Source organism: Rhinolophus ferrumequinum, chromosome 16, assembly GCF_004115265.2.
Source record: "Rhinolophus ferrumequinum isolate MPI-CBG mRhiFer1 chromosome 16, mRhiFer1_v1.p, whole genome shotgun sequence".
NCBI lineage: Eukaryota > Metazoa > Chordata > Mammalia > Chiroptera > Rhinolophidae > Rhinolophus > Rhinolophus ferrumequinum.
In genome coordinates this window covers 4,120,356-4,140,630 of record NC_046299.1, presented here as the reverse complement: position 1 = coordinate 4,140,630, position 20,275 = coordinate 4,120,356, and the positions used below count along the sequence as shown (strand labels likewise).

Below are 20,275 nucleotides of genomic sequence, written 5' to 3'. Positions count from 1 at the left end.
CAAATGAGCTTGCCTTCATTCACTGTGGCATGTGTTCCCCGCTCGCTGAGACCACTGTGCACCCTTCCTTCTTACGATAAATAAGCCCACCGACACCTCCACAAACACTGGCCGAGCCCTGCCTCTGAGCCACGCAGCGTGCCTGGGCTAAAGGTACAAAGATACCTGCTCACTGTCTGTAAGGAGCGGGACCGTCTGTGAAGTCCCTTTCCTTGTGACTTGGAAGCAGGGTCCGTGCGCCCTCTTGGCTGTTGATCGATTACAATGTTGAGCAGCACAGGCCCAAGGCCAGCTCCCTGGATGCCCCCGTGACACAGCCACACATCACCGGGTTCGTAATTCATCCCATGGGTTACATGACATTATCAGCAAGCTGACAGTTCTGTGCTTTGCTGAACCTGCTGGGTTTCTCTTCTGTAGGAATCTAGACCCAGCTTTGCCTCCCTCTTGCTCTTCATTCCTCTCAGGGTCTCTGCACAGAGGTTCCATTTACAGGCCCAGCTGCCTGATGACAGCAGCCCTAGGTGTCCCCAGAATCAGGGCCATGTGTACACACTAAAAGTAGAGCTCACGGTGCCTTCTGACCCGATGGTTGGCAAATGGTAGCATTACTCATGCTTTGCTTTTGCCTCAGTGGTCGGAGGACGTGTGTGCGGCCCACCTCACCCAGCGGGATGGGTACCAGGCGACAACGCAGGGACAGCTGAAGGAGCAACTCTATCAGGAAATCATCCACTACTTCGACAAAGGCAAGGTAAAAAAAAAAAAAAGAAAACAAGCAATTGTTCCTCCCTCTTCCTCTTCACATGCACCTTCCTGCAGCGTGAGTGATAAATGTTCTTTAACATTTGATATCTGTGGAACCAGAAATTTGTTACAGGTTGTCTCTTGGAAGGTTTTATGCATGGCCCTTCAGCTGGTACTTCTAAGTAGAAGTCTTAAAATAAAAAAACAATCGCCCTTTCCTAGGTGCTCTGCTGAAAGTGAGGACTAAAGAACACAAGTATTTGTATGGTTGCCACAGAGAACTAAGTCTGGAACCCTAATCTGGGGGAGTTTGGGGGTACTTTGAGCTAAAGTATTTCTTTGACATTCACATTTTTCTATTGTCACCGAAAAACTAATTTTATGGTGAGGCCAACATTGCTCCATCTTGGTGGCTTCTAGAAAAATTGGCTCAAACAAAATTATTTATTCCGTTGACGTCTATTAGAAGGAAACCTGCCTTCATTTCCAGTACTGGATCTCATCACTGGAGTTTGTGCTATCCGAGGAGCAGAAACTATTAAACAAAGGAGCTCCTTCAGCTTCCAAAGTTTTCAAAATCTGCCAAAAAAGTGACTTCCGAGCTCCTTCTGCGCTTCATCAGGATTCATCTCAGTTTCCTGCTTTTTTTCCTTCACTTTGAAAAAAGCAACCAGAGAATTCCCTGAAGGTCCCTGTGTGAGTTCCTGGGGCTGCTGTTACAAAGTAGCACCACCTGGGTGGCTTTCAACAGCAGAAGTGTCCTGTGGGCGGGGCGCCTGGCCTCGCCGTGTTGGCAGGGCCATGCTCTCGCCGAGAGAAGGTGGGGCAGGTAGGACCGCATCTGCTCTGTGCCTTTCCCTTCGTGTCCGCTGCCGCTGGCAATCCTCGGCATCCCGTCATGGGCAGACGTATCGCTCCAGTCCTTCCGTCCATCATCACAGGGCACACTCCTGTGAGGGTGCCTTGTGTCCAGATTCCCTCTTCTAAGGACACCAGTCGTTGGGCTTAGGGTCCACTCAGCCAGTATGGCTCCTCTTAACTTGACCCCATCCAAAGTCCCTGTTTACATAAAGTCACATTCACTGATACCACGGGTGAGGACTTCACCTTGGGGGGCAGGGAGGCGGGGGTGGTGGTCACAGTTCTACCCAAAACAGCACCAGTATCAGGAAAGGATGCTGGCTGCCCCCTGTGGCTGTTGACATAAACCAACCCCTGTCAGAAAGACAATGTGTGTCTTACTCAATCCCTACTGTCCTTGACACAGGACAGAAATCAAAAGATTTAGAAGAGCATGTGGATTGGCCGGCGGCCACTTGGAAATAGGATCAGAAATGTTCTGTGGATGACACCCGGCCCTGCATTGGAACAGGATGTATTTCTTCGTAAAAAGAAGACGCTTTCATGATTAAGGCCAGTGACTAAGCGTCTGTTAGCGTAGCCAAGGGAATCCTGGTTCTCGGCAATCTGCTAAAGAAATGGAGCTGATTCAATCATCCCTTACTCCTATGGCTTCCTGGCTTACTGTGTTCTAGCCAACAGGCATCAGGCTGTAGCGTGGGCAGAGCGGGAGGTGGGGACCCCGGGAGGCCCAGGAAGGATGAGGGCCAGAGTTCATCATGGCTGAAGGAACGTGTGCCTTCTCTGACACCAATTCTGGGCTCTCCTCGTTGCAACACATCCTCTGACCGTGTGTGGCCAGAAAAAATGGCTCTAGAGCCAGCTCATCCGGTCGCATCCCTTCCTGGTGAGTGCTCAGTCTCCCTGCTCTCCCACTCCCTTCCCAGGGGCCCACACCCACCCCTGCCATCCCTCTGGGTCCTGAAAGTGGTCGTGGGATCTGCCTGAATCACTTCAAGGATGCCTAAACTTCAGGGGACCCCACCGCCTCTACAGGCAGATCCAGGCTTCTCACCTGGCAGGTGAGGCCCTTGATAGGAGGGCTGTGCCCTACGTGTCTGTCCCCTCGTCACCCACGGCATTGTGCCTTTTTCTGGGCGTGCTCTTTGATCCTGACCACCCGGACTTCCCATGGCCTTCCCGGGATGCGGTTCGGCCCTTCTCACCTGCAGTCTCCACATGTGGCATCCTTCCCACCTGCTCCGCATATTTGCGTGCTCTCTCTACCTGGGAGCCTTTCCTGTCTCCACCCCTTTCGCCCCCTCATCCAGGGAGAGCCCCCTCTGTGCCCCTGCCTTGGAACTATTTACATGGCTCCTGTATCCCCTCTTACAAGGCACACTTCAATGAAAAATGAATCAAAATGACAGTGCTGACAGTGCGGGGTGCTGTGCGGGTGGGGGGCAGGGGAATATGGGACCTCTCCGTGACTCCCACTCAGTTTGCTGTGAACCTAAAATTGCTCTGTAATATAAAGTTTATCTCAAAGAAGGACTGAGTGCCCAGTCTGTGGACACAGACGCACCAGACACTGCCTGCTCTGACCTCAAGTAGGTCCCCCGGGGATCTGGTTAAAATGCAGGTTCTGATTCAGTACATCTCAGGTAGGGTCTGAGGTTCTGCATTTTTAAGCAGCTCCCAGTAGTGAGAATGCAGCTGGTCCACGAACCACCCCTGAGTCACCGGCCCCCCTTGGGCTGAAGCTAGTTGAGGTCAGAGCAGGCTGTGTCGGTGCTTCTGTGTCCCTCTGAGGGAGGTCGATGCCACACACAGACTGGGCACTCAGTCATTCTTTTTTAATCAACTTTATATTACAGAGCAATTTTAGGTTCACAGCAAACTGAGTGGGAGTCACGGAGAGGTCCCATATTCCCCTGCCCCCCACCCACACAGTACCCCGCACTCTCAGCACTGTCATTTTGATTCATTTTTCATTGAAGTGGGCACCTCCTGGCCAGCGCTTGAGCAAGTACTTGAAAAGGACAATCGTTCAGACGTTCCAACGAGTTCCTTCTATTGGGCACATTTGTCCCCTTAGTGTGGTCCTGCCTCCTTAGCCCACTCAGAGCCTGTGAGAGGTCCCAGGCCATCACTGCTGCCGGGGAGGTTAGGGGAGCGTGTTATCTGCAGGCTCCCTGCTCCGAGCCTGACTCCGGTTATACTTAATGCCACGTGTATCGCAGAGGCTGTAGATCAGACAAGCACAAGTTCTTGCAAGAACAGGGCTGGGTTTTCCTGCCTGGACTCCTGTATGTCTGTCAGAAATAACATTAGTCTTCTGTCAGAAGGATTCCTGGAGTCCATGGGGTGAGTGAGCAGGGACAAGCAGGCAGGGAGGGCCTTCCAGCCTCAGGGACAGTCTCTGACCTAACGTGTTTCCCCGAAAATAAGACCTAGCCAGACAATCAACTGCAACGTGTCTTTTGGAGCAAAAACTAATATAAGACCCGGCATTATATTATATTATGTTATATTATATTATATTATATTATGTAAGACCTGGTCTTATATATGACCTGGTATTATATTATATTATATTACATTATACCAGTATTTTACATTATATTATATTAGACCCAGTATTATATTGCATTATATTATACCTGGTATTATATTATATTATATTATATTATATTATATTATATTATATTATATTATAAAGACCCAGTATTATATTTTATTATATTACACTGTACTATATTATAAGAACCGGTCTTATAGTAAAATAAGACCGGGTCTTATATTAATTTTTGCTCCTAAAGATGCATTGAAGCTGATTGTCTGGCGAGGTCTTATTTTCGGGGACACACGGTAACTGCCGGCACAGCTTCACCCAGGCCTGTGTTCTCTGTGGTCCTCAGCATAGGTGTATTTACAGCAGACTTTCTGTGGCTTGGTTTGATGCTTTAGAAGAAGCAACTTGCAGTTCTGAAAACCATATATTGAGGTAAGGAACGTGCAACCACCGTTGAACTTGAAGACCTACAACCGCTGGTGACCACAAAATTGTAAAGTGGAAATTACAGGAGCAAAAGTATAGCTCCAGTGATACAGGCCGTCACCGCATGTAATTAAGGACATTTTCATTGTATCCTTAATATGGGAGACTTTACGCGTCCTAAAGCTGATTTTCAATTTTAAATTTATCCCACTGCCTAGGGGAAATAGGGACCTACAGAGTCCAAGGCAGGTTTGTCTTGTGAAAACTTGGAGCGGCCACTAAAGGAGCCGGGGCGTGGCCCGCCCGCGGGCGGCATCTCAGTGGCAGGGGGACCCAAACATTGGAGCAGGAGACTAGGGTCGGGTTGTATTAAAAGTTTCTCTACCTTTGTGCTTCGAAAACTGCTATATTGAATGGATTTTCCACTTCTTTATATTGGACACTCTGGCTTTTGAATTAGGTTGTTATCTTTCTGTATTTCTTCTGCACAAAATCATTCTCCTAGTTTTGCTTTTCTACCATTTTAAAAAGTTTTGAATGTCTTTTAGCCTAGCCCTGGGTCGTTTTATCTTTTTCTTTCTCTCCGTAAAATGACATTTCCATTCGTTCCCCTTTTTATTCTTTTCCAGCTCTTCCTTCCTGGGCTAATAATTACTGCTTTTCCACTGTGTTTTTACCACCCCTTTGAGCACCCCTCCCCTGACAAAGCCTGGTCGGGCTTTATGGTGGCAGACGAATGAATGAATGTTTTATCCTGAAGATGCGCTGAATTGTCTGTCTTATTGTGTTCGGTTGAGGCCTCGTAATTTTCAACAAAGCCTTTAAGTCCAAGTACTTCACTGAAAATCACAGGCTTCTCTGTGGAGGGTGAGTCGAAAATAAACCTGGCAGCAGGAAAATGTCGCCAGAGTGAAGAAGCCAGTATTCAACGTGAAGCCACCTCTGAAATCAGAAGCAGCTTGTCAGCGTCCACAGAGGGGACACTTCACTGGCAGCCCACGTCATGTAGAAGCTCTATGACTGTTTTCCACTGGAGCGCTGCTTTCTTTTCCCTTAAAATAACATCGCCTTGACAAAGTTCTCACTTTACCTTGTGCCCAAGTCAAAAAATGAGGTGTCTTGCATCATCCTGTGAACTAAAATTGGGGGTTTGGGAGCAAATTCCTGTTTCTGTTGAAACGGTTGGATTTCTTTTCTAAATATTGGGGGCGAAATTTTCTCATCCTATGAGTTTCCCTTTAAAAACAAGTTGTTATTCAGAGGAGTTGCTGGTACGAGCATAATGACACCCTCTTCTTGGTTTTATTCTCAGCACTTCCCGAAATTTTTGAAAATCCTAATATTCACCAGAATCTGTTCAGTCAGAATTTGGCCCAAGTGTTCAAAGAGATCATACGTTGATTATAAATGCTCCTGTAAAAAAAAATCGTTTGCTATCAAAGCAGGAGACAATCCATTTTTAGACTCAGTAACATCACTGCTTCCCCATGCTCAGCAGGACCACTCACACATTTTTTCACTAACAAGCCTACTGTGTGCCAGGTGCCAGCCTGCACCCATAAATTACAGAGAGAAGAGACAGGGCCTGCAAGGGGAACACGAGGGCTGCTGCTGATCAGAGAAATGACAGACCATCCTCCAGTCTGTCACTGGTGGTCCCTGGGCCTGCCATCCAGCAGTTGTGGGTGCGATGGCTCTTCTGAGGAGAAAGGGAGTATCTCTGAAGGCGACATTTAAACTGCTTCTTGAAGAATGAGATCAAGTTTGCCAGGCGACGGCTGGGAGGGGCAGGGGTTCCAAAGCGTGGGAATAGCACTGGGAAAGACAGGGGCGCCCGGAGGCATCGCACTTTTTTGGAGAAGCCAAAACCTTCTTTGTATGGGGAGGTGGAGGTGAGTGTCCTGGGGGAAACAGCCGAGAGGACTCGGAGGCAGTTTGTCCATGGCCTTGTATGTGTCCATAGATGGGGCCACTCCACAAGGTCCAAGGGGCCGTGAGAGTTTATGGAAATAGGCAATGACGACTTTATCTGCCTCGTTTCAGAGGGTCACTCTGCCTGCATGGTGGCGGAAGACCTGGTGGGGAAGAGCTGAGGGGGCTGGAGGTGAGACAGGAGGCTGGCGTGGGTCCAGGCCTGAGCTGTGGGGGCCCCGGAGAGGCAGAGGCAGCAGGAGTGACAGCGGGAAGTAATATCTCCAGAGCCTGGAAGTCAGCTGATTGTTTCGTGGCTCTGACGTGGGCTCAGGGTCAGGCGCGTGAGTTCCGGAAGGCACCCGACACGCTCAGATGCCTGGAGCAGAGGGTCAGCTTGCTCACGGGGCTACCACGCTGGACGAGAGAAGTGTGGAGAAGCGTCCTGATGAGTCCAGTGAGGCTGTGTGTCCTTCAAGGCAGTGAAAACAGTTCTGAGGGTGTGGGCTCCGTTCCTGCCACACGTTACTTTGTTTTAAAAGTAGTTGACTTTCCAACGAGGGGTGACCCAGTGGTGTGACACAGCTTAGACCTCCACACGCCCCGGCATATCCTCACCACTGGTCCGCATCTGGCCCCTGCAGGCCCCTCCTGTCCTAGGGACGGGCTCTCCGTGATCCTGTCCCCTGGGGCTCCCGCATCTCTGCCCTGATCCCAGCCCGTCGGCCCCTCCTGTTCGGCATCTGTGCTTCCACTACTGGCTGATCCATAGTCACCAACAACCAGGCTGTCACCTCTCCCGTCTTTCAAGAAGTCCTCTCATTCTGACTCCCCTTTGTAGCCAGTGCCTTTCCTCCTCTTTTTTCCACAATACTCCTCAAAGTGCTCCCGTCCTGCCCTGTCCTGCTCGCTGCACCCACACCCATCACCGGTGCCCATGAATTATCTGCAGGATGAACGAGTGAGTGACAGAGTGTGTCCCTTCTCCTTCTACTCGAACCACCAGCACGAGGCAACTGTAACTTTGCTGCCGCTTCAGGCTTTGGGTGGTCTTCCGGATCCGCAGGGGGCCTGGCCTCAAGAAATATACAGCATCTCATTTTGAGAAAATGTGGTCCTTCCTCACGTTTTTCTTCCAGGGCGTTAAAAGTGAACAAATGGTTTTCTGTTTTGAGTGATCAAGAATTGCTGTAGGGAGAAAGCAGCTACTTGGACGACCAGGAGTTAGACGGGCTGTGACTCCTTGAATACTTGACTGCTCCCGAGAGCGGAATTCGTCTTCTAGTCGCTTTGAGAAACTTTCCATAAAGGCCTCCCACGTCCGGCCCCAGTGCCAGGTCCCACAGGGTCCCTCTGCCCCTCCAGAGGGTGGTCAGCGCTGTCTAGCCACCTTTCTCGGGTGGCAGGCTGTGTCTTGCGCACACTCAAGGAGAGGATGGAGCCGTTACTGCAGGGTCAGGCAGCTTTGAGCTCAGACCACAGAGGACGCACCACTGCTGGGGCTGAGGCCTGACGCGCTCAGAAATGTCTTTGGAAAATGTTTTCTTTGCTCAGGTCAGTGGAAGCCCGTTGGGAGCAGCAGGAGGACGCAGGGTATGCGTTGGCTCAAGGAGAGAGGGAAAGGCCTAGAGAAAGTGGAGGTGCCCACAAGGGGGCTCCATTCTGTGAAGAGAGGTGGCAGGCCCCTCTTAGAACAGCGGGCCCCTTCTCAGCTGGGCCACAGCCGCTAAGCTGCCGCTGCACTTCCCATGACACACACCTTCTCCGAGGACTCCAGCCCTCATCCTAGAGGGACGGGGAAGAGGCTGTCCCTCCCAGCACTCCTGCAGACACACTGTGTGTTCGGGCCCGTGCTAGAGCTGGGCCACCATGGTCCCCTCCGGCTCCGAGGGACCTCGGCCAGCACCCCGGGGTCTTCCACGCCGTTGGATTCTTGTCACGTCAGAGACCTGTGTGGACACTGGAAATTCAGAGGGTAATTCCCTAACAGCTGCCTGGAGAAACACAGGAATTTTAGAAGAGTAAGTGGAATTCAAACGTCCGGTAAAGCACTTTCACTGGTATGTCACTTACAGCTGGTAAGTGAGTTAAAGCAGAGGTGCCTGCGGATACCCCCATGCGTCATCACCAGCCCGAATTAGTGGTAAGGGACAGCTGTCCAGACCGCACCTCTTCCTTCATCTGCCACCGCTGCTTGTCCTGTGAGATCGATGTCATCACCCCATCCAACGGGTCCACCACCAGCCTTGTAATTCTCTGCAGGAAATCAATAGTCGATCTGTTCTCTGCAGCCACGTCTGCATTAGAACGAACAAAGGAGTTTCATCAGGGAAAGAAAAAGTTTTCAATTCACGAAACTTGAAGAAATGGAACTTCCTGAAACCACACAGTTGAGAAAGAGAAGATTATCATCACGAGAAAGCAGCTAAGACCATCTGATGGAAAGAGGTGCTGGAAAGAACATTCCGTGTTGCAAGTGAGCTAGCAATGTCAGGAACGCTATAACATGGATTAAGGATTTCACAATAGAAAATAAAGTGTGTGTGCAAAGGGTGCTTATCCCTTCGGACCACGGTGAACCCCATAAGCCTAGGGCACATCTAAGAACCCAGCTAAGGCAGGCCATTCAGTCGCACAAGTTCAAGCGATTCTTTCACCGAGATAATCTAAATCTTGATTGTACTGAATCTGTTTGCTCTCTGGCACTGAATAGTTTTCAAGGTATTCACATTGGAAATATGAGTTACCCATACTCCTTAGAGCCCAGTCCTATTAAAAGCAGGTGAAAATCTCCTTAACGCAGAATCCTTTAAAACAGTCCCGGAGGGATGTTGTGCATTTATAGAAAACACAATCGTGTAACCTCAGGGTGAATTGGATAAGGTATTTATTCAGGACTTATATATTTTTAAAAAACCATTGCTTTTGATGTGGATCTAAAGCATCTCATCTGTCGTTCAGGATAAGAACAGATTAAGCAATGAGTTAGAAGCCATGCCATTCTAGGCAGCTGAGAAGGTGTGTGTCAGCTTGCAGAAAACTAAAGAAAAATCCAGTGAAGGAGAACGACAAGGAAAGGTAACGTTTTCTTTGAAATGGAAATACACTGGAGAAAGAATTGGTGGCTAGAACTTAGAAGAAACATTAAAAGTGACAGAAGCTCCCCCTTTCTAGAAATGTGAGCTTGGGCTCCAGCAAAGGACCACAGAAAGTTCTGGATCAGTAGAGTATGATATTCAAAGAATACAAGGGGACTTCGAAAGCTTCAACAGAATGGAGACGAGACGGGGGTGGTTGTGGGAAGGGGCCAGTGTGCAATCTGTAGGAAGGACATCTCAGCCGCTTTCTCTCTTCCCTGGGGTGGCTCTGCCCCTGAAATTTGTTTCTACTCTGGGCTTATTTTTATTTCGTCTTTCAAAGTATTAAAATGCAGCTGTTATTTCAGAATCGCTGTTTTCTCATCAAAAATAGCAGATGGTTTCTTTAAGTCATAGCTATGTAAATTGTACTGTAAGTCTGTTGGGTGACTCAGTAACAGGTAAGGCCCTCGATGGAGTCATCCTACTAAGAGAAGGCAGAATAGCAGGTGGCTGAGGGCTCAAGGCCAAGGGCGTGCCAAGTGTGCACCTTCACAGCCTGTGTTCCCAACACCGTCCGCAAGTCAGGAGGAGAGCCCTCACCAAGAAAGGAATTTGCATGCACCTTGATCTTGGACTTCCAGGCTTCAGAACTGTGAGAAAGTAATGTCTGTGGGTTAAGCCTCCCTGTCTGTGGTATTTGTCACAGCGGTTCAATCTAAAACAGTCATCAAACACCAAAGACTAAGCTGGGCCATGTCCAACTCACCCTGTTCCCTTGGGCAAGTAACTTACATGTCCAGTCCCCAACTTCCTTATCTGCAAAATGGGTGGAACAAAGGTGAGGGACTTACACAAAAGGACACGGGTGTGGTGTTGCTGGACCCAGAGGAAGCTGGGAGCCACTCGCCCGAGCAGTGAGTGCGCCATCTTGTTGGAATGGTGGCGGTGGAGAAGTGGGCAGCTAATGTCTGGGAACGCAGTATGCAAGATGTGTGACGCTTTCCTGATTCTAAGCCAAAAGCCTTCAAGAAACATTGTTCAGCAGGTCCTGGGCTCCGGTCCAGAAGTTTGGGTACTGCTGGGTCCCTGCCCTCCGGGACATAAAGTCTCTGAGGACAAATGACAAAGGAGAATTCCAATTTTGATACATTACCAAAAGATTTGAAGTAGTGGAATCCTGGGCCCTTGTGGGAGAAAAGGAGCTGAGTGGGCAGCACCCTGGAAGGCTTCCTGGAAGAGACTCTTCCTCCATATTTTCCATGTTCTTTTCAAGTTAACCACTTTATTTTTCCCAAGGAAAATAAGGGAAATCCAGGGCTACTACACGTATCAGTTATCCCATACGTAACAAAGTTTATCAGCATTTTGGTACATCAGTTAGCTGATGGGGAAAACCACTTTCAAAATATCACTGCAGAAAGTTCCTCTTTTACAATGATGGCAGTGTGGCTGGTGAGCTCAGTAGATTAGAGCGCGGTGCTGCTAACAAGATTGCTGGTTCGATCCCCGCATGGGCCACTGTGAGCTGCGCCTCCTTAAAAAAATAAATAAAATGATGGCAGGCTTTTCATCCTCCGGGTACTTGCACATATACAGTGAACTTCTTGGAAGCCTTAATTCGGAGTTGAAATGTATCCTGGTCTTTCTGACTGCTGAAACAGAATTTATTAAATGGGAAGGTGTGGGAAAGAGCAAAATCAGGCTCCTCGCCGCCTCTCGTCGCCCTGCGGCCCCTTTCCCTGGCTCCACTGCTGCTCACACTGGGCTGCAGGAGCCTAACTGGCAGCAGGAGGGAGAGGATGGGAGCCAGCGAGGGCCCCGGGCGGACGCAGCCTGATGGCTGAGGCAGGAGGTGACCACGTTCGGCAGCTGAAGCCTATCATGAGCCGAAGGACACGAGCCTCTCGTAAATATTTGTCTTTTCAGTCACTGTTCTCGTAGTGTTTTTGAATTAAGTAAGCTCATTTCCAAAGTGTTTTATTATGAACGGTCGTGTTACTGTTTCCGCCTTTGACCACATAATTCAGGGTGGCTTTCTCTCTCCCTTTCCTTCCTCGCAGATGTGGGAGGAGGCCATCGCCCTGGGCAAGGAACTTGCCGAACAGTATGAAAACGAGATGTTTGATTATGAGCAGCTCAGTGAATTACTGGTAGGTCTTCCTTCCTCTCTCTGTCCATGAACACGGGCAATCGAAACGTGCTCTGCTGGGATTTCCCTTTCCCTTTCCATGCGGGGATTCTCCTCAGGCGCTCGGTGGCCTTGGCCATCGTCCTGCGTTGTCTGGGAGGAGAGTCGTGATTTATTTGCTGGTAGGTTCTGGCCCACGAGGGTCCAATCTATTTCCCACTCAGCTTTTGTAACCACATGCTAAGACTTCCATGGACGATTTCCATGTGCAACCCGCTGACCTCGTGCAAACAGGGGTCGTCTTGGCTCGAGGGCCTCCCAGAGGCGCCACTGGTGTAAAACTGGATGGAGGGAGAGTGGCCTGGACCTGTCACCTGCCACGGAAGCTCCGACAGTTTCTGGTTACTGCCTTCTCGGCTACCACATCGTTTCTGTATTCAGCAGACCGACTTCATGGTGTTGTAATGTTTATCATTCATTTGGAGCAGAATTCTGCCCTTTTAAATTCTTCTTTAATGTCTCCCCGTATCTGGTCAATACCATTTTTTAAAATACTGAAGACCAGCCATTTAATCAGAAGCAAAACCGTTTCTGTGGCGTCTGTGTGGTTATTGAAAACCCTATAAATCACCACTGGTTGCTAAATTTGGCTCTTTTGGTCACACTCCCCTACCGAATACTAGAGGATGAGTGAAAACTTCTCTCAGGGCTGGGTGGCGAGACTCAACTCAGAGGCACACATTCATGCCTCTCCTCCTAAGACCCTCTCCTGGAATTGCCAAAGCACCGAGAGCCCACTGGAAGACGCCAGAAGAACAGACGCTCAAATACTCTATTCAAACCTGAAATGCATTTTCTTACTTCCTTTCAGAAAAAACAAGCTCAGTTTTACGAAAACATCGTCAAAGTGATAAGACCCAAGCCTGACTATTTTGCTGTTGGCTACTATGGACAAGGATTTCCCACATTCCTCCGGGTAAATTTTGATTCTGTTTAATCTGAGCCAAGATTGTTCCCTGGGCGGAGAGCCTCTGCCCATTCAGGAAAAATTTGGACTTTGCCACCATGGTTCAAAGTCTGACTCTGTATTCTAGTAGCTCAGTGTGGAGCTTAAGGTGCCAAAGAGGGGCTGATAATGTTTCCTTTGATTGTATATAGACTTTCTATTGATTTTTCCTAAACAGAACTCCCCTTTGGCCATTTATATGTATTTTTAAACCTGTGATAAAAATATACACAGCATAAAATTTGCCATCTTAAGCATCTGTAAGTGCACAGTGCAGCAGCAGTGAGTATATTCAGTGTTGTCCAACCACCCCCACGCGCCCTCCACAGATCTCTCTCATCTTCCCAAACCGGAGCTCTGTCCCCATTACATAATTGCTCTCCCCTCCCGCTCCCGTCAGCCCCCGGCACCCACCATTCCACTTTGTGTCTATGGCTTTGCCTACTCGAGGGACCTCATATACGTGGGATGGCGCAGGATTTGCCCTTCTGGCTCATTGCTCTTAGTACAGGTCCTCAGGCCCATCCACGTGGGAGCGTGTGTCAGAACTTCTTTCCTTTTTGTGGCTGAGTAATACTCCATCGGCCGGATGTACCACATTTTGTTTATGCGTTCGTCCTTTCATGGACATCTGGGTTGTTTGGCTACTGTGAATAACACTGCTGTGAACATGTGTACTTTTAATCACCCGCGAAGCTAGAAATGGATTTCCAGTGCAGGAAGCTCTGACTCACGGTCCATCCCTGAGACAGACATGTGCTGTTTGACATAGGATGAAAGAAATACCACAGTCGGCAGCCAAATGCCCATTCCCCAATACTCACGAGGCCAGAGGAGAAACTGGTGAGTCAGTGCCATCTGGCCTACTCGTAGAATTGTTCCCAGTTTCCAAAAACTCATTCTTAGAGGTCACTGACCAACAAGTCATGGTTTCTTGTCATTTCTTATGACATTTTTTTAGTGACACGTGCTTTTCTCTTATATGGGGAGACGACGCATGGTTCCTGTGGTTTTGAGGAAGGAGAAGCTCTGTGCCTGGGGCAGTTAAACCCCGTGAGACATTCCTAGGCCCAGGGCTATGTTCCTTTGGCCTGGAGTTTCTGATTCCACAGGCTTCCCTGATAGTATACAATGTCCCTTTATGCAATGTCGGCACCAGCGGGAAGGACGTAGTCGGTGAGGACTTGTCATTGTTTGTGACTGTCAACCAGTGACCCTCGTAGGGCTGGCCTGCTCCAGAGGGAAACCTGCTTGTTGACCCACTCACTCAGGGTCCTGGCTGGGTGATTGGGGCATCTGGCCCTGTCGGCACAGCTCAGTCTCTCCTTGACTCCACGGCCTTCGTTGTACAGCCATGGCAGTACACGTCTAAGATAGTGGTTGGTCAGAAACTCCCATTCTGGAGAAAGTCTTCCTTTCCAAGAAGAATATGGTTGTAAGTCCTACATTAGGGAGCATTTGGAAATTAACTTTATTTTAAATAGAAAAACAAGCCAAAGGGTATAATGGGCTTGGAGCTGACGTCACCTCACGTTGCTCATGGCTTTGATTCATGTGCGTGGAATTGGACGTGTGGCTCTGTGTGTGTGACTCTAAGAGAAGACCGAGCCCGAATCATGGCCGACCCGTGCTGTGCTGGGTGTTACAGGTGTGGCTGTCTGAGTTCAGTGCTGGATCCAAGGCCACTAACTACGGCTCTGTCCTGGCTTCCTGACGTGCCAGCCGGGTGGGCACTGTGCCGGGCCAACTGATAATGCCAGAGATATGCTGGGAGGACACACTGGGTCACCCACGTCAAAAGGACAAAATGCAAAGTACGAATAGGGTTTCACGGGCGTGATTACTATTGAACTGATTTTCCCGCCACACTTGAGTAATTTCGTGGGGCTGCAGCAGTATATTTATTATGCTTCACAGATCACCTGTCAGGGCTCAATCTGACAATGACATTAGCAGTTATAAAAAGAGTGGGTGGAACGTCTGGCTTCTTAATGCATTGCCGGGAGAACAGCCCCTGAGAACTGACTAGCTGTCCCTTTTGCTGTGTTTTTCTTTAAGAGTTGATCTTTTTTTGCAATCATATTAATACTTATGGTCCTTACAAGGAAAGACTATCTTTGACTATATGTACATTTCCCCCTTGTTTTCATGTTTGAAGGGACCACTTCAGAATGCAAAGTAATTGACGTTTCTAGAAAATGTTATCAGTGTTTTCACCTATAACTCATTAGTGTTTTTCTGTTAAAGCCTTATATACATTTGTTATTATTAAGTCCTTCTTGTAGTGTAAAGCATAATAAGTTCATTTCCTAGTGCCTGTTATACATTAAATCTTCCTGAATTTCTGAAATGTTTGGCTTTATATAGCCTTCAAAGATGTCCACACTGGGTATTTATATTTCTGATTAAGACTACATATTACTTTGCTCTCTGTTTGACATTATTTTTTTAGAGAAAGAGAACATTTTTCTTCCATAATGGGTACTTTAAGACATACCTAAGCACAGAGTGAGTAAAATATTCAATTCTTAAATTGTTTATTCTTCAGTGATTTACAGGAACTCAGAATGAGTTGAGACTAGGCAGGGAGATAAATTGAGTATACCAGAGGATCATTCTTTATCTTTTGAAAATTCATTAATTAGACAAATTTTAATTTGACTGTGAGCTGAGTCTCTGGGAGGTAAATATAAAAGTACGCGGTGGAATGCTGTTCTGTCTGCCGCTCTCCCCGTCCTCTCTGGCGTCTGGCCGTCGTCACGACAGATAACAGGGCTGCACCTGGTTGTGACCAGCCCACCTGGAGCCTCTTGCCCAGTGTTCCTTGGTTAAAACAACAGATCCACCCACACAACCAAGTCCCATGAGGAAAAGCATCAGCCCCCAGTTCCCCGCTTCCCGGGTTCCATGGCTTCTGCTCACTGTTTTTTCCTTGTTGTAGGTTTCCTTTAGGTTCAGACAGCCCTAAGATGGGGGCGGGGTGGATGGGGGAGGCAATAGGCTTCAGGGACCAGCGGAGCACCACACTGTCTACCCATTGCCACCTTTCAGTGACTCAGTTGACACTCAGAACACTGGTTGAATCTGTGAAGGTACAGAGACTTGTTATATCTTGGAATCAGAACTTTCCTAATAGATACATTTACAGAGTGACTGAGTCACACCCAGACAGAAATGGCCTCAATAAGACAGCCTATGTAAGGAAGAATGCCTACCTAGTTAACACGCACCCCCAAGGTCACCTAGCCCAGCCATCTATCACTACCCCCAGAGGGACTCTCCAACCGGAACTGATGGAGGTGACAAATGGGAGATGGACAAAACGACCCGTTAGGAGGAGAACTCTGTGTTCTGCCTTCTCATTGGTTGACGGATAGTTGTCCACACACACATCTCTCTGAACCTGCAAATGAGGGAAGTTCTACCATCCACCTCCAGTCTCTCCACCAAAGGGCTTTGCTTTGGTCTGGACCCCTTTGTCTGGTTCTGCTGAAGCCAAGACTCTGTAGGAGTCCGCTGGAAATGTCACGCTCAGGTTCTGAGGCCCCACTGTAATCTCATGCTCTCTCAAATTCCTTTTTGGCAGGATGAAAACTCATTAGGTCCTACCAGAAAACAATAACACACACACACACACACACACACACACACACACACACACACGACACCTTCCATTACCCATCCATTTGCCCAGGTGCCTTCACGCTATCTACCATTTCATGCACTTGGTTTTTCATAGTTTTGTAAATGGTTTGTTCTCGTGAAGACTGTACACATCACCAGAGATCAGTAACTCTGCGTGGTGTGGTCACGGCGTCCTCCACAGTGTAACGAACATGGCTTGTGTTCCTGTGTTCTTGGCCGATAAGACCAGTGAGATGACAGGTTGTTCCTCCAGTCAGCGACTTCCTCCTTCTTAACCAAAGGCCAGTGCGTTTCTGTGTGAGATTTTCCCGGCCCTGCCCTGTGGTGTCACTTCCTGACTGTCGTTTCCAGGGGAAGGTTTTCATTTACCGGGGCAAAGAGTACGAACGCAGGGAAGACTTCGAGGCTCGGCTCTTAACCCAGTTTCCAAACGCTGAGAAAATGAAGACGACATCTCCACCAGGCGAGGATATTAAGAGCTCCCCGGGCCAGTGTATCCTTTTAAGACCACAACACAGCGAACAGGAAGAGGTCGCACCCCCATTCCTTTGGAGGGTGGTGTTGGGGAAGAGGGGGACCCGCTCACGATCGATGTTCACGCTGCCTTAAGATCCTTGACCCCTTTCACCTTCAGATATTCAGTGCTTCACAGTGAAGCCCAAACTCGATTTGCCCCCGAAATTTCACAGGCCTGTGTCAGAGCAGATTGTAAGGTAATCAGCCCATTTTTCTTGTCCAGCACGAGGGTGGGGAGAGGCTGTGTACAGATCCCTTGTTCATAGTTTTACCTTTTAAATGACAGATCTTAGTCCTTGATTAGCTTTTCAGCTGCCCTTTCTGTTTACTTAGAATAAAAAGGGAAACCAGTTATTTTCAGCATCAAAGGGAAGGACGTGGAGTGAGGAAGTACAGTTGATCCTTGAACATCACAGGGGTTCGGGCATTCGACAATCTGAGTATAACTTTGGACTCCCCCAAAACTTCATTGTCCCTTGGTATATGGAGGGATTGGTTCCAGGACCTCAATGGATACCCAAATCCATGGGTGCGCAAGTCCCTTATATAAAATAGCACAGATCAATGCACACGGTCAGCCCTCCCCATCCGTGGGCTCCCAACCAGGGCTCAGAAACAGTGCAGGTGTTGATTGAAAAAACTCCGTGTATAAGTGGACCTGCGTTTCACACCCATGTCATTCAAGGGTCAACTGTAAAGGAAGTTATAAAGGAAGTGGCTGGGAGGATGCAACGGTTATTCCTTTCCCGAGGTCAGGACACAGGGAACTCAGGAGGGAGGAGGGGACACTCTGGTCGCTTCTGCTCCACCTGGTGAAAGGATCCCTGTAGTTTTCAGTGGTGCACAGGCCCCGCTCCATCTCCAGCAGATCTGAGCCTGGACACGTGGGCTGTGGCCCGGCATTTGCATTCTGTAGGGCAGGAAAAGGGATTCGGACAGGTGCTCTTGGTGGAGAACTGGGTTGGGGTGAGAAGAGCCCTTTCACCCCTAATCACAACAATTCTGTACTATGGGATTACAAGGTGGCTTTTAAAACTCACAGGTCAGCTGTGTGAATTTGAGTGAGATTTTATGCCTCTCCATTGAATTGTATCTGACTTGGCAATGCTGTAGAAACACCCTGCTTTAGATGTCCCTTTGATGTTAAGAATTTTTTATCTAATCTTTGTTCTAGTAAAAAAAAGAAAATGAATCTCTTCAATGGTCTAACCATGCTTAAGATCTGCTTATTTTGTATCATGGAGTTTGGTGGGTTGTGGCCTTCCCGAAAATTCACTATCATTTTTTTAACCTTTTATCAGCAATAATGGGAAATAAACCAAGACTGTTTATTGACGGATCATGACTTCCACAAAGTATCCATTTTCAGTTTTGCAACATTTTTTTCTCAGAGGGAGGCATGAATCAAGTAGTGAAACGATAGCGGACTCTCAGGTATTTCCCCTCCATGTAGGGAGCCCAGCTGCATTTCAGTGCAGGAGGATGAATAAGGCCCCCAGCCTGTCTCTGGAGTTTGTCACACCTGCCCCCCACCCCAAGCAAGGAAGGTGCACTCTTGGTCCATGCAAGTCTGCCTTTTGTAGATTCAAAACTGAAGTAGATAAGACCTCTTTAAAAATAATAAAGACGTAACTTTTTTATCTAAGAAAATAATAAATTATTAAATTATTTTAATAAATTGTTGAATTATTACATTATTAGGTTTTTAAAATAATAAATACCCAAATGGAGAATGGAGGCCTTTTTCCTGTCTCCTTCCCTTCATTGTATCTCTGTGTTTGCCCATTTCACTCTTCCTCAGCATCCCTTCTCCTTGGAGGGTGTTCAGGGACACGGGGGGGCAGAAACTCAAGGTCATTTTTCCACCTTCCAGCATCTGTCTTCCCATGCCCATGGAGAGAGGAAGCTGCTGCTATCGATTCGGGTCAAGGTTGGGGATATTTTAAGGAATGCCATGACCTATTGGGAGGCCAGACCTCACATCTAAAAGCAAACTGACTGCTTTTTGGGTTAAATGTGTAATGATTTCTCTGTCTCTTTACAGTTTTTACAGGGTAAACGAGGTCCAGCGATTTGAATATTCTCGGCCAATACGCAAAGGAGAGAAAAACCCAGACAATGAATTTGCGGTAAAAAACAACCATCCCCAAAAGCACATTCCACCACCAACAAAACTGCCTGTGGAAAAACATGGCCTCAGAGGTGACCCCAGTGCAGTGTTCAGTGGCTTTGTACATTATGTACAGAAATCCTAACGTGTTACCCCTTCAAATTTGGTGAAACGATGAACATACCACAAATGGCGTTGTGGCGGTCCCTATGATACGATATTGCAATAAGGTGACGTGCTGTGAAAGCGCTCCCATGCCCCTAGCACTCTTGCTTCTCTGAGGGTGGACCTGAGTCATCTTCCTCGGGGCCCATGGAGCACGTGCTGGGCCCACCACTCAGATAGGCGCACAGAGGTGCCAGGCACTTCACGGGTCTGCACTGGGCACTGCCATATCTTGGGCCGGGTTCTTCTGTGCGCTGGGCACTGTCCTTCGTACCGGCCATGGGATGTGGCATAGCGTCCCTGACCTCGACCCACGAGATGCCAGTAGCACCTCCCCAATCCATCAAATCAGAATCAAAATCAAAAACAGAGTCAAAACGTTATCACACATTGCCAAATGTCTGTCCCCTGTTGAAAACCACGTAGAGTCATGCAAATATTGACGCAGATACTTGTAGCCTTTTAGAAAATATACATATAACTGGTTTAATGGATTCCATTTTGCAAAGGCATGAAATAAAGCACGGGTTTTCTTTTTAATGTTGATATTTCTCCCTCCTCTTGCCCTAAAAACCTCCCTTGGAAATCCCTCCATAGGCCCGTGTTTTAAGGAGGCATTAACCTCAGGGACCCCTGAGGACACCAGCACTACTAGGAATGGCTCCCCCTGACCTGGAGGTCAAAGGTGACCTGGCACCTGGCAGCTGACCCCCAGTGAAGCTGGGGGCGCTTCCGCGGAGCCACCTCCATGCACCTTCCCTGGAAGCCCTAACTTTCTTACAGTCTTCCAATCTCAGGGCAAAATGCTTGCGAGTCTCGGGGCACAGCTCCTGACGCCCTTCCTGCCTGAGCCCAGTTGTCTATGTGTCAGCTAGGAGCTCAGGGTCGGTGAATTCTGAAGTCGTCCCCAGTTCCGGCACGGGTTATTTCAAAACTGAGACCCTATTTCTTGATTCCTGGGGCATCCTGGATCTATTTTGTGACCGGTCAGTGTGGTGTTGTCTGTAGTAGTGAGAGAGGCACGGCCTGACCTGTACTGCAACGCTGGGGGCGGGGCTTTCTCAGCCCTACCTGTCTGTCATGGTCATGGTCATGACAGCATTCCCGCCATTATTTACATGGTTTC

At 48.4% G+C, this 20,275-nt stretch overlaps 1 protein-coding gene across 2 annotated transcripts in view; it reads left to right on the top strand.

Moving 5' to 3' along the window:
- DOCK1 (dedicator of cytokinesis 1) overlaps positions 1-20,275 on the top strand; it is a 455,780-nt gene that overhangs the window by 402,849 nt on the left and 32,656 nt on the right. For both annotated transcript variants that reach the window (XM_033130588.1, XM_033130587.1), the window contains exons 38-43: positions 635-754; positions 11,640-11,729; positions 12,579-12,683; positions 16,710-16,851; positions 16,993-17,071; positions 18,919-19,003. In XM_033130588.1, the coding sequence (XP_032986479.1) occupies positions 635-754; positions 11,640-11,729; positions 12,579-12,683; positions 16,710-16,851; positions 16,993-17,071; positions 18,919-19,003 (621 nt within the window). The remainder of the gene's footprint in view (positions 1-634; positions 755-11,639; positions 11,730-12,578; positions 12,684-16,709; positions 16,852-16,992; positions 17,072-18,918; positions 19,004-20,275) is intronic.